Genomic DNA, 12,583 nt, shown 5'->3' on the forward strand with positions numbered 1-12,583 from the left:
GAGTATAAAAGCCAGACGCATGGAACACAGAATAGGTTAATGGCAAGAGACAAGACTCTAAACTGTGGTATCCAGCTGAAAATTCGCTGAACCGGTCCGCATCGGCTTCTTCCGGGAGATAGCACAAGTATGCCATATCGAGTAATCACGATCAGGAGCCCGACCCAGTGCCTCCTCGTTTCTGGCCCTGGCATTCATTTTCCAGCATGAGTCTCCCTCTTCAAGATAGAATTCAGATCTCAACCTCTTTTCAGAAGAAGGCCACAGCTAGTTACAGTCCGTCTGAGATACGAATAAAGATGTCTGAGACGGATCATCTGTCGACATTTCAAGTTGTGGCTGACTATCTGTTCACGGCGCTCAGCGTACTTGTCCACTTTCGGCCTTGGGATTATGTAGATGCTGGTCACCTGTTCATTTATCGCATACGTCGGAGTGCGACTGCGAACAGCGACTTGACAAGTCATAAAGCTCCTTCAGATCGGTCCAGGGAACACAAGGGACCAACGCTGGGAAAGCTACCGAGGGTTTTCCATGTTTGAGCTCCTGTCTCCGCGGACTTATACCACGCATAAACGCGTTGTGATATATTGCCCTCTCCTCATGCTTCAATGGCGATGTTACCATTCGATATGCTGGGCCGTGAAGCGACAGGCACTAGAACCGAAAAGTAACCCATAACGAAGAATCAAACTTTGTCCCCAGCTTTGGAGATACCAGAAGTCTAGCTGCGGAGCGAGGAAACAGCCGTTGGTGCAACAAGTTTGTGTGAATATATGGCCTATCTTGCCAAATGGCTTTTGCAATATGACGCGCTATGTGGATCGCGATGGCGAGCTAAAAATGGGAAATCAAAGCAGCAATTGTTTTATTCCGATTTTCAAACTATCCCAAGTGTCAAGAGACTGAGTCACGGTCTTTGACTGGATATCAGTCCGCTAGTACAACAACGTAGTACCGTGACACTTACCTCAGCCTGGATAAATCCTGGAGAAAAAAGAAGGAGTCCTGAATCCCGTAACTGAAGGACAGGCAATTGGAAATGATGGAGAGGTAATGGCACCATTCAGATAGAAGTTCATCAGTTAATAATATCCGTGCGTAAGGAGCTCTACTATTGGAACTCTCAGGTCTGAAAATCGTACAGCAAGAAGAGCTTTCGTGAAGCCCCGGAATGCAATGAACTTCGGGTATACTGGGAGCCGAACAATCCGAGTCGACTAGACAGATTTGAAAACCATCTTTATGGATTTACACGTACCAAATACGCATCATGATTGCATATGCATCGTGGTTGAGCGCTGAGCGCTGAGCACTCGGTCTGACCACCGAAAGTCGAGCTTGGACTTGAGGAACCGTCTTGCCAGCTTCGTTAAGGGCCAGCGAAGACTACGTGTCTCTGTGATAAGGCACGAAGGTACGGAAGCTGCGATGCGATACTGAAAAACAATCGTATTGGCAGATTACACGAAATGCTGAAGGGCATCACGAACCGAATGCTTCCCAGTAACACATGCACAATTAGTCTCTTGATACGTTCAGAGGGAAGTTCGGAATACTGCTAAGATTGACTAGCCCTCGGAGCACAACATAGGGGGTACCCTCTATCACTCCCAAGGCTAAGCCTTCTCGAACAACAGGAGGAATCCGTTATTAAATTTCCTTTGCGGTTTAGCACCCTTCAATTTCGTGGCGTGTGTAGGCCCGATGTGCAACGTACCGTTCACGAAGGTAAGTATCCACAGAGAAAGATGCGTATATAGGATAGATCTGCAATTTGCTATAGTTGGGTAACCAGGTGCACATATAGTTATAGCTTCTTCCGAAATAGACTCGTCATAGGCAGCTGCCCACCTCCGGTATGGGTGGAGTAGAAAATCGAAATATTAACATTGTTCTATAGGGCGCATGAGTAATTGCATAAGTAAACTATCTCAGTCGGCGATGAACTGACCTTGCAGGTTCCTGGATAGAGACTGGACTCCCAATAATATGGTTCTTGATTGTCCGAATGAGAGTCATTGGCAGCGACAAAACCCTGAATGGTATCGTATCACCGAGGATCTGAACAGTCACAGGCTAAAACATGAATTCATGTAAATGAAATTCGAATTCACAGCAAGCTCACCTTCACCAGCAACTCGGGAGCCTCCACCTGCACTGCATAACCTCCGAGTCAGTTTTTGTGTAACATCATGTTAGATATGGAACACGCGTCAGCTGATAGTAGCCTCGTGTACATAGAAACCATCACCCCAGTAGCCTAAACATCGCAATTCCTGAATTCAATCGTTATCGATCTGAATCCAGCTCGCACCTGCACCGCGGCGACAGTAAACGTCAAAAGAGGTAGATCGTATCCTTCCGTTTCTTCCCTCGGTATAAACTCTCCCAACACGCCGATCCAAAATGAGGTCTCCAGTGAATAGTCTTTAGACCAGTACCCCAAGATAAGAAACTCAAGGACTATCAAGGTTCTCGGGCAATAAGGTCATGCACCAGCACTGCCAGCCAGACTGCAAGTGCGATCGTACGGCAATCACAACCATTATGATTGTACGAAGCCAAAACAAAGTCGATCTGTAACAATGCTCCTTATGATGGTATCTGCCTGGTTTCTTCGCCACTACTCCCCAACACATGGCTGCCTTACGGTACGACTTTTCATGAATATACTGCGTTGATGATTCTTCCCGTGTCAGTAACGAAACCATATGACTGCGGATAACGTTGAGGGGTTGCTGGACTGATATGCTATTCGGTACTCACATTTCCAGCGTTGTAAATAACATTCTCCAACCCACCCGTCGGAGACGTGGTTGCAATAGTATCCTGCACTACTACACAATCGTACCCTCTAAAATACGCATCGACCAGCGTCCCTAACACGCACTACAGATTCTTCAGATGGCTTTAGGGTGTCGCATAAACTTGAACACTACCTGATCTGCATTGACACCTGCAAAAAACAGCGTGTTTATCCCATTCTCCTGAAGATAGAGATCTAGACCACTTTGGTAACCCCACAGCCCACTCATCCTTGTGAATTTGAACACGTTTAGTCAGGTGATAACAAGACAAAATATATACCGAATATCGACCTGTTTTTATGAATCCAAACATCGGTTCCGGCCTCCTTACCCTCGAGATACTCCTCTTGAAGGGAACCGTAAAGCTCCGAATTATATTCATCTCTCATCAATAATCTGCCAAAGTTTTCGGGGAGCTGGGAGCCAAACCCGCCCCTTCCATTTTTTCTAAAGCCACGTGCAAGAGATGGAGGGATGGTGTCCAATTCATGCTCTGTAAGCCCCCAATTCCTAATCATTGTTATCAGTGATACGTGCATTCATCGGATGCGTGTTCGTCTTACACCCAAAGAATCTTGACACCTTGCGATCGAAGAGCTGGAAGGACCTTGAGAAGGGGGTTTACACATTCGAGCCCTGTAGGGTGGTCCCGTAAGGATGGATGGAGGAAAAAACTAGCGGTAATCGTTAGGATAAGAGAATTGGAAATGAGCTTGGCGCGAGTACTTTTGCATGTCAATAATCACAATAGCACTGGATGTTTTGTCAATTCTGATCATGCGCTCGCGATCGACAGGGATATCTAATTGACTGGGAAGCACTGCTGGAGGTGCGATAGGTCCATGTGTCGCATCGTTGTCAACATGTCGAGAACGAGATACATCCACCAAGCCTGAGGGATACTCGACCCAAAACGATGCTGCGTTTCCGTACTCTACAGCCTTGTCAACCTTTGGACGAGTCGCCATACCGAGGATTGGAGTATCGTGAATGGGAACTATGGACATGGACTCTGAGAATGGATCAATGGACACGATAACTTATAATATTCAAGCGTACCTTTTTCGTGAATGGCAGCCTGGGATATCTTGGCGCGCAACGGGACTCGAGCTGCATGGAGAGATAAGTGTCAAGTCACATAATGTTTCCAATAATAAGCACCGGGATTGATAAACCGAGGCCATGAATCTAGATTAGTGAATTCAACGAGTGAAAGTCTGCTTTCAAGAATGTATATGCAAGCTAACAAAGAAAGAGCCTGAAGAGGTCATGGAAGTGGTATGCATTCATTGCACTGAACCTGTGAATGCCATACATGCGATGCGATTACGCGAGTAGAAGAAAACCATGCACACACACATGTGTGAATCATAGTATGACATCTGACTGACAAAGTCGGCTTGAGAGACATGTTTGAGTGAAGACACGGATATATTGGGTCACGGAACTGACCTTGAGTGTACAGTCTCGTCATCCCTGAGATTACTGATGTGATTCGAGGGGATCGTCTCATAGTTCGACCAAGCCTATCCCCGAAACTTCTCTATGCTTTATAAAGAATCATAGTGCTAATAAAATAAACATGATGATGACAAATACGAAGATAAATACTGGGCAACCTCAATGAGAAAGTAAAGCACTCTGAGTATAAAACTCATCGAATTCAAGATCATTAAAAGCGCCACCAGGCGCATAAGGATCCCCGTCGTCTGATTCATCATCCATCTCCCAGTCGAGATCTGTATACATCTCAGCAACAGAAAACTTAGCGTTTCCACACATGTCCACCATTATATCCAATGCCTCGGGTGGAATCTCGCTGGTGAAATGCAACGCAATATTACACGTGTTGGATACTCCATGCCTGGTCCTTTCGCTCATCACGAAACCCACGGTATGATGCGCGTCGTTGCTAGCTCCAAAAACTTGAAGCGAGTCTATGTCGGGACATGGGACAGTCACTATGGTTCCGACTTCGGAGTCATGCAAAAGTTGCGATGGTAGCAGTGCTTCGAGAGCATGGATGGGAGTGTGTGAGAACGATAATCGTCGCAGTTTCGGTAACCCCTGAAAAAGATCCTTAAAAGGATCTGGGCATGCCTTGACTCGATTAAGAGTCAAATGCTCCAACAAGGGAAAAGGTGGATTATGCTTTGTAGACGAGCTCGATTGAAATGTTAAACTTTCCAGGCCGTGACTGCCGCTGGATATAGCTGACGTGTAGAAATGGTCCTCGGAAAAACCACGCCCACAGTAAGCCAACAGACAACCACTATCTTCTTCTACCGGATTAGCTGGATGCATTCCGTCTTCGATCACCAACGTCTTCAAACTAGGGGCGTGAATGAGGCTAAGGACTTTGGTCGCTTCTCCAGCATCGTTATATGCCAGCACTATTTCCTCCAGTAAAGGAAGGCTGATAGGTTCCTCCGAATCTCCGTTCTCCCTCTCCTCTGCATTAGACCGGGGGCCGGAGATCTTTATGACTAATTTTCGCATGTCGGGGCATGCTCTAAGGATACGATGGAATTCATCGTGGCTAGGTCGAACATCGGGGCAATGATACGAAAGCTCAAGAGTTTGTAAGCCGTAACTAGCTTTGTGGTCACGGGCGGCCGTAGAGGAACCAGAAAGGAGATGAGATAGCGTGCTCCAATTCACATGGACGCCAGATAGTGTCAGGCTTCGCAACCGCGGCAAAAGATTCATAGGCAACTGAAGATCGACATCTTCTCCAAATAAGGCGGTGAAAGGAGCATATACTGGATCCTTGAGATGACGAGGAGTGAATTCGGGAGCATGACTGATGAATTCATTGCAACGCATAAGTGTAAGTTTCTCGAGAAGGGGTGCACCGATCGGTGTGGGTGAAGCCGCTCCAAGTGGGATAGGAGCTGCCGTACTGCCAAGGCGTCTCACGGCAGCATACATTGGTGCCCAAGTATCAGTGAGGATTGCCAGTGAACGCCATTTATGTAAATGGGGAAACAAGACGTCGAGAATCTGAGTCATGAACTTTGAGCGAAAAGGGTGTTCGCAAGAGTTAGGGTAAAGTTCATATCCATACTCCCTGATATATTCCATCAGCCCTCGTGATTTGTCTGCACTAAAAGAAACTCACTCTGACTCTGAAAAGTCCCAATCTGGATCGCGAGCGTCGATAAGGATGTCGAGAGGTAGATTGCGCGCTCGAACGAGATGGGTAACAAGACGTCGCATGTCTATGATATCAGTTCCGTCGGAATAGGCGACATCGTCTACAGTTATGCAGAGAGATGTCCATATGGATGGTGTTGATAAAGCTACATTCCTCCAGTGTCGGCTCACTGAAGCAAGTGTCGTTGGGATGGTGACACTTTCAGGATTAAACGGGGAGTCTTGGTGGTGATCGTCAGGTTTCAATTCAGCATACGCATGTGTACTGAGGTTGAAAACATGAGAAAGAAGCTCGACAGGAAGAGTATTGATTGGAATGGCGGGGTGGCTCAGTGGGTGTGCAAATCCAGTTCGCATGCTGGGCAAGGTATTAACTGGTTTTTTTCTCCACTTTGTAGGAGGTTATATAGCTCGAGAGTGAGACGGTTGCGAAAGCGACGCTGAGAAGGCGACGAGTCTCCAAGGACAGGAGGAAACAAAAAGGTGGGGGAAATGGATGTAATGAGACATTTGGGCGATAGATGTAGGGCCTCTTCCTTTGTCTAAGACCGATATGATAACAAAAGAGAAAGAAGATTCGGTTTGATCCAGTCATGGGACACGCCTGCGTTATTGTTTCGGCTCCAACCGTCAAACTATCGGCTATTTACAGCTATCCGTCAATTGTGCGGGTCACACACCCTGCTGGTGTTGGTCCTACTAAACTATGTACAAGTTACCTAGTCCATGCAGTAATAATATGGAAATATAAGAAGAGTACCAGTTGAATCCTAAAGGTCGGGTGAGGAAAGGAGCGATGAGTACAACAGTGGTGCAAAATTCTCTTCCTTGGATCAGTACAGTATAGCATTCTATAAAACAAAAACGCGCCACAAAAAAGCTTGGGTTTATATAGCCCGAGGCCCGTTCCACGATAGCGAGCTTTCTGGCCGGAATTCTGGATCAGCCTCATAACCAGCCTGATTGCCGCCCTCCTCTACATGAGGAGGTCCGGCCCCGTGCAAAACAATATGAGGCGGCTCAGTCTCGTTGGTAAGAGGGTAACCTGCCTGGCCTGGGTCAGGAGCCAGATATTGAGGTGGATAATGATTTGGTGGACTTCGCACACGCATCTCGAACGACTCCGGGACTGCCGCTGAAGGATACGGGGCCCTCATCTGACGATTTGAAGCAAAATTTTGGTCTGGTATAGGCAACGATCCACTAGAAGATCCAGAAACACCAGGAGTCAAGATTCCAGGCGGTCGTTGTGGAGACAATCCGCTGCTAACTTCTCCAGACGGGTATCGATACATAGGTGATGGTTGAGGAGAAGGTGGTGGAATATCGGATACGGAGTAATAAGAGGGGTTAGGCGAGTCTGATATTGGAGCATGGATCGTCTCCGTTGACTGATAGTCCTTTGGAGGTACAACCAGGCCAGAGGTGTAATATGGAGAATTTAAATTTTCAAGCGACTCGTCCACTTGACTTAAAGGAGGAGTGCTAGCGTATCCAACCGTATTCTGGTTCCTTAGAATGATTTCGCTATCGGCTGGACTCCTAGTCAAGGCTGGCTCGTAGACAGGATGTAGATTCGAAACCTCCGAGACCGAACGAGCATGGGGCTCACGGAACATTGGAGCGTACTCGAGGTCCATTCCTTGCTTATTCTTAGACTCCTTCCGGTGTCGTATGCCAAGCCGGTCTTTTAAATCGCCGTCGACCCACATCTCACGTATAATCTCCTTGTCAAGAGGCATATAAACAGATCTGAAGAATTTGGCAAAAAAATGGGGTGCTAGACGTGGTGTTAGTTTACTGCAGCGTACTGAAAGCTGCTATGTCTTGCTTACCCAAAGCCACAAATATGGATAGAAGAACAGTTGACCAGAACGTGATGTTGCCAAACAGAACAATGACCTCATCATTGAAATCGCTTGTCTCAAAGAAGGAGTATATGACAATCCAAAGGAGCATGACCAGCGATGACCCAATAACAACGATCCACGTGATGACCGTCCAGCTGCAGATACACCCTTTGAGTCAACTCGAGAACCTCAATCAATCAGAGAAAAAGCTCACTAGTTGGTGTTGATGCCAACGTAGGTATTGGCAGCGAAGATTGCCGCAACTGCCACAGTTGTTCCAAAGTCTGACAAGGAATCTATGCCTTTTCCATTCCATGATACGGCTAGCCCAAGTGTCCACACGAGATAGGGGATGAAGAATACGACGACTGATTGATAGAGACCATCTAACATGTACAGCCAGAATTTGCTGCGAGTGTACTCCAAGCCCCTGATACCTCGAACATAAAGCTGCGGGAATGCCAATGCAGCCTTGGCATTGACATCTTGATCGAAAGCTGTGGAAAGCGTCAGCAAATGGTAACTCGAGCGTTAGCTTAGAACATACCTCCGAGAACAATCACCGGGAGTGACGTGAACACAAGATTGTAAAGCAAGATAAAGGTATATTGATATAAGTACGTAGCATCGAAGCTAATAGGTTATGCATCAGCTTCAAGAAACACGGTACCTAGAATAAGAACAACTCACTCGCTGAAAGGAAGATACCAAAACAGTGGGATGGTCCAGATGATGTTCTGAATAAATGATTAGTTGGTTTGGTGTGCCAGAAAAGAAACCACATTCACCTTGTAGAAGAAATTGCTGTGCATGTCAGCGACTCGCTGATAAGACCAACGGCCATGGACGAGGAGCAATTTTGTGAGGAATCTGAATTGACCAAAGGCGTAATCGGAAGACATGGCAGCCTGAGAGCCTTCGTGACCTAGCAACCCACAACCTATATTAGCTTCTTGAATCATCGCAACGTCATTCGCGCCATCTCCAATGGATAGAGTCATAGCCTTCCGCCCCTCTTTCACCTGTAACAACCGAGAAAATGTGTGAGAACACCACATCTGAGGTGGTTGTCAGAGATACTTACAAGTTTAACGGCCAATGCCTTTTGAGCTGGAGATACACGACAGCATACAACGGTCTCACACTGCGTGCCAAGATTGAGAAAGAGTAACTTGAGCTCGGGAGAGAGGGCGTGTTGTAATGTGTCCCCGTCTATGACCACAGCGAAAGATGCCTGAGCACCGGGTACAAAGCCTCGATCGCGTGCATTAAAAGATGGCGGGCCAAGGACCGAAGCGATCTTATTCAAACCACCTTCTATTTGAGAACGAGCCTCATCTAGTGTGTCGGCTGATAAAATCATGATTTCCATGTCTTTCTTGAGGAGGTTGCAACTAAAGCCTGTAAATTCAACATGTTAGTATATATCCTGGAAAGAACTTCTACTATCGATTACCTATTTCTATAGCAGTTTGCAGCTTGTCACCTACGCTTCAGCAAGTCAGTAAGAGACACAAGGTCAGCATCGAGGGAACTCGCCTGTAAGAATCCAGAGCTTGATGCCGGCCTGATGCAGCGTCTCTATGGCCTCTGGAACACCCTCTTGAAGTTTATCTTCTAGAGCAGTGGCACCGAGGATCATAAGCGAGTGTTCGATCTGAGCAGTCGCCTTGTCGATCTCCTCGTCGCGATTCTCGATAGAAGACGTTGCGTTATCATATACCCTTGACCAGTTCAAAAACTCTTCTTCAGAGACGTAGCGGTAAGCTATACAGAGTGTACGGAGCCCGCCATTGGCAAACGCCTCCATGTCCTTGTTTGTGCTCTCCTTGAGCGCTGGATCGTGGTCCGGGGCGAGTCGCTCGTAGATAACGCTGTCGGCTCCCTTGCAATAAAGGACAATTCGGCCATCGGGTGCGCGAACGAGGACACTCATCCGTTTCCTGGTACTATTGAATTCAAGTGTCCTCAAAAGAACATACCGCTCTGGTTGACCCATAACCTCAATGTCAATTCCATCTTTCGACTTGGCGACAAACGGGAATCCAAAGTCGCGAGCAGCTGCAACCAACGCGGCTTCGTCGGGAGACTCCGCCTTGTAATCCAGGTGATACGGTTGCTGCTGCGGCTCAGGCTTGTCGGACAGAACGGTGTGACATACAGCCAAAGCACGGAAGAAGGCGATGATGTGAGCACTTTGTTCCGAGGATCTGTCGACCAAATCTTCCGCGAGCTTGGGTGAAATGAGAGTGGCTTTCTCAGGTTGACCATAACGGTTCTTGAACATTCGTGTCAAGATCGACAACATGTCTTTCTTGAGGACACCGAGTTTACGAGACAATTCTTCAGGGTCAACGACATCGGCCCTTCCCTCCCTCGTCGCCGCTCCACGTTGGGCTTCTGTGACGCCTTCGCCGTAGGGAACGCCGTGAATAGAACATTTCTGGAACTCCATGACATTTTGCGTAAGCGTACCCGTCTTGTCTGAGAAGACGTATTCAATCTGGCCCAAGTCGTCCGAAATGCTCCACGTCTTCGGAACGCAAGTCGTGTCAAACGGCTTATAGTACATGTCAAGGTCCTGCGCGATAAAGAAGGCCTGTATCGTCTTCACAATTTCGATGGAAATATACAATGAAACAGGAACAATATTTTGGAAAGCAATCAAACAGGAACTGCAGGAAGATCAGCTGATGATATAAAGAGGATAAAGGAGATATTTACACAAAAGTGACAAGAGCATTCAATATGGCCGAGTTGGTGGCATCCACCCCCTGCTCGTAAATCCTGATGCTCGTGTCTTGTTGGTTGTCGAAGACTCCGTAGATCACGGCCGTTATGGTACACATGAGCACGAGGATTATGAAATTGACTATCACGTTGAAATTTGTCTCCTTCTCAATCTTGGAACGCTTCGATGGCGTCTCGCCACCGTTCAGGTAGATCTTCGTGTCTGCACCTGTGAAGACAACCAGGCCTATAACCCATGCGGTATTGCGTACAGTACAACCACGGAGAAGAAGCTCGTTTAGGGTCACAGGCTCTTTCTTTTCTTCAGACGTAGAGGGATCAGTGTACCGCAAGACACCGTTGTATATATACAGGTTCTGGTGAGGGGGCTCCGAGTCAAGAACAAACGCTGACTTTTCGATGTCTTCCTCCGAAGTGATCGTGGTCGTCGCATGCAAAGATTTGCGAGGTTTGAGGTTCGTTTCGCCATCCAAGTTCTTGGTCTCCAAATAACACATGCCATCAGGGTCGGAACTCGAAAGCACGACAATATCCGCTGGAACCTGATCGTTATCCCGTAGTAGCACCACATCACCAACTTCCAGCTTCTTCCAAAGTGTCCGTTCCCATCTAGCTGTCCCGCTCGTACGCTTTCTCCAATCCACCACACCTAATGATGACCGTGAAGGTATTGACTGTTGGTAATTCGAAAATGAGTTATTGTATTGTCCCCAACCTCCCAGCTCGTCCGTCGAAACAACCGGAGGATAGCTATGCGAATCAACGCTTTCTATATCCTCTAACCGTCTGCCACCAGCACCAAGCGGTGGACTCACAGATAGACTGAGACTGCTCTCGTTGACATCCGTGGTGCTTATACTGAAACGGTCGCCATCTGTACCTTTGCTCAACATGATCCTCATCCCTTCACCGGCTTCTTTCTCCCTAAGCTTCTGGACGCCCTTCGTGACCTTTCCAGGTGCATTTAATCCAAACATTTTCTCGTACCACATGCGAGAGTCTGTGGGTTGATTGACGTTGCGCCATTGTCCGAGCTTTGTGACTGCGGAGGTGTTTACTTCTTCATCCAACCGTGCGCGACGATAATCTTCAATTCCATCCTTAACTCCAGTCACGACTAAGATAAATAGTAAAGGGAGCATGGCTGTTTGGGGAGATGACGCGCCGAACACGGGGAATACTGCAAGGTATCAGTTGAAAAACAATCAGATAAATGCTATAAAACTACCTTGAAAGATGACGAGTGCAAGGAAGTAAACATTGGATATACTGTTACACGCATTGAAGGCTGTAACTCGGTTCATTAAGACGACACGTACCGATGAAATTGCTCGTATAAATTCTTCGGCAAAAACGAGAGCAGGGTGTATCCTTGAGATATGGATGAGGGATAATCAGAGGAGATATATGAATGACTACTTACTGCTCGTCCGAATCTTATTCCGGCCATATCGAACCAGAGGCTCACCATGCTGGTCGACCTCCATAGCTGTTGGAAGCATATTGAGATATACATTTCTTCTTACTCCGGGTATTTGAGTAGCTGAGGAGGACACTTCTGGGAGAGAATCTGAGGTTTTTGGTCTCTTCTTGTCTGCATCACGATTCTTGCGAAAGAAGGACCTCTTCTTTCGCATTGTCTTTCTCCTCTCCGCGCGCTGTTCCGAGCGAATGGACTCTGCTATGGCAGAAGCAGCTGTGCGCACGGTGCGCAAGCGCAACTCTGGATCAATGGTTACATCGTTCTCGTCATCCGTGTCGAGGTATTCATCTGGATGAGGGTGTCGCCTGAGGAAAGACATGATGGTATCGAATTAGAAAGTAAGATAGTACGGCGATGCCAGAGTCCTGCGAAACCGAGAACCAGCACGGAAGGACGATAATGAAGAAGAAATGAGGATGCGGGCTAATAGCTTTGGAGAGAATATTCGCAGCGCTGTAGCTGTGCCCAGCGTGCTGTGTCTATTCAGGACTACAATCAGACATGACCCCAGCCACCATGCCCAGCAGAAATAC

At 47.3% G+C, this 12,583-nt stretch overlaps 5 protein-coding genes across 5 annotated transcripts; 1 reads left to right on the forward strand and 4 right to left on the reverse strand.

Moving 5' to 3' along the window:
• Positions 1 to 1,746: 1,746 nt before the first annotated feature.
• On the forward strand, positions 1,747 to 2,375 carry SERLADRAFT_401291 (uncharacterized protein; the record flags this gene model as incomplete). The annotated part of the gene is made up of 3 exons (XM_007323310.1): positions 1,747 to 1,897; positions 1,955 to 2,064; positions 2,129 to 2,375. 3 exons carry the CDS (start codon positions 1,862 to 1,864, stop codon positions 2,166 to 2,168), a joined length of 186 nt encoding a protein of 61 aa, XP_007323372.1.
• Positions 2,376 to 2,540: 165 nt separating this feature from the next.
• SERLADRAFT_478449 (uncharacterized protein) lies at positions 2,541 to 3,482 on the reverse strand (the record flags this gene model as incomplete). The annotated part of the gene is made up of 5 exons (XM_007323311.1): positions 2,541 to 2,718; positions 2,770 to 2,892; positions 2,943 to 3,042; positions 3,103 to 3,320; positions 3,374 to 3,482. 3 exons carry the CDS (start codon positions 3,036 to 3,038, stop codon positions 2,665 to 2,667), a joined length of 273 nt encoding a protein of 90 aa, XP_007323373.1.
• Positions 3,483 to 3,484: 2 nt separating this feature from the next.
• SERLADRAFT_363772 (uncharacterized protein) lies at positions 3,485 to 4,282 on the reverse strand (the record flags this gene model as incomplete). The annotated part of the gene is made up of 4 exons (XM_007323312.1): positions 3,485 to 3,822; positions 3,870 to 3,920; positions 3,972 to 4,209; positions 4,263 to 4,282. The coding sequence occupies one exon, from the start codon at positions 3,815 to 3,817 to the stop codon at positions 3,485 to 3,487; it is 333 nt and encodes a 110-aa protein (XP_007323374.1).
• A 148-nt stretch (positions 4,283 to 4,430) lies between these two features.
• Positions 4,431 to 6,323, reverse strand: SERLADRAFT_442754 (uncharacterized protein; the record flags this gene model as incomplete). Its single annotated transcript, XM_007323313.1, has 2 exons — positions 4,431 to 5,880; positions 5,932 to 6,323. The coding sequence occupies 2 exons, from the start codon at positions 6,321 to 6,323 to the stop codon at positions 4,431 to 4,433; spliced, it is 1,842 nt and encodes a 613-aa protein (XP_007323375.1).
• A 530-nt stretch (positions 6,324 to 6,853) lies between these two features.
• SERLADRAFT_442755 (uncharacterized protein) lies at positions 6,854 to 12,369 on the reverse strand (the record flags this gene model as incomplete). Its single annotated transcript, XM_007323314.1, has 13 exons — positions 6,854 to 7,746; positions 7,802 to 7,971; positions 8,031 to 8,313; positions 8,364 to 8,449; positions 8,507 to 8,553; positions 8,605 to 8,838; positions 8,901 to 9,217; positions 9,273 to 9,307; positions 9,352 to 10,491; positions 10,541 to 11,747; positions 11,796 to 11,836; positions 11,887 to 11,938; positions 11,991 to 12,369. 13 exons carry the CDS (start codon positions 12,367 to 12,369, stop codon positions 6,854 to 6,856), a joined length of 4,884 nt encoding a protein of 1,627 aa, XP_007323376.1.
• Between the last annotated feature and the right edge of the window lie 214 nt (positions 12,370 to 12,583).

Source organism: Serpula lacrymans, assembly GCF_000218685.1.
Source record: "Serpula lacrymans var. lacrymans S7.9 unplaced genomic scaffold SERLAscaffold_15, whole genome shotgun sequence".
Lineage (NCBI taxonomy): Eukaryota > Fungi > Basidiomycota > Agaricomycetes > Boletales > Serpulaceae > Serpula > Serpula lacrymans.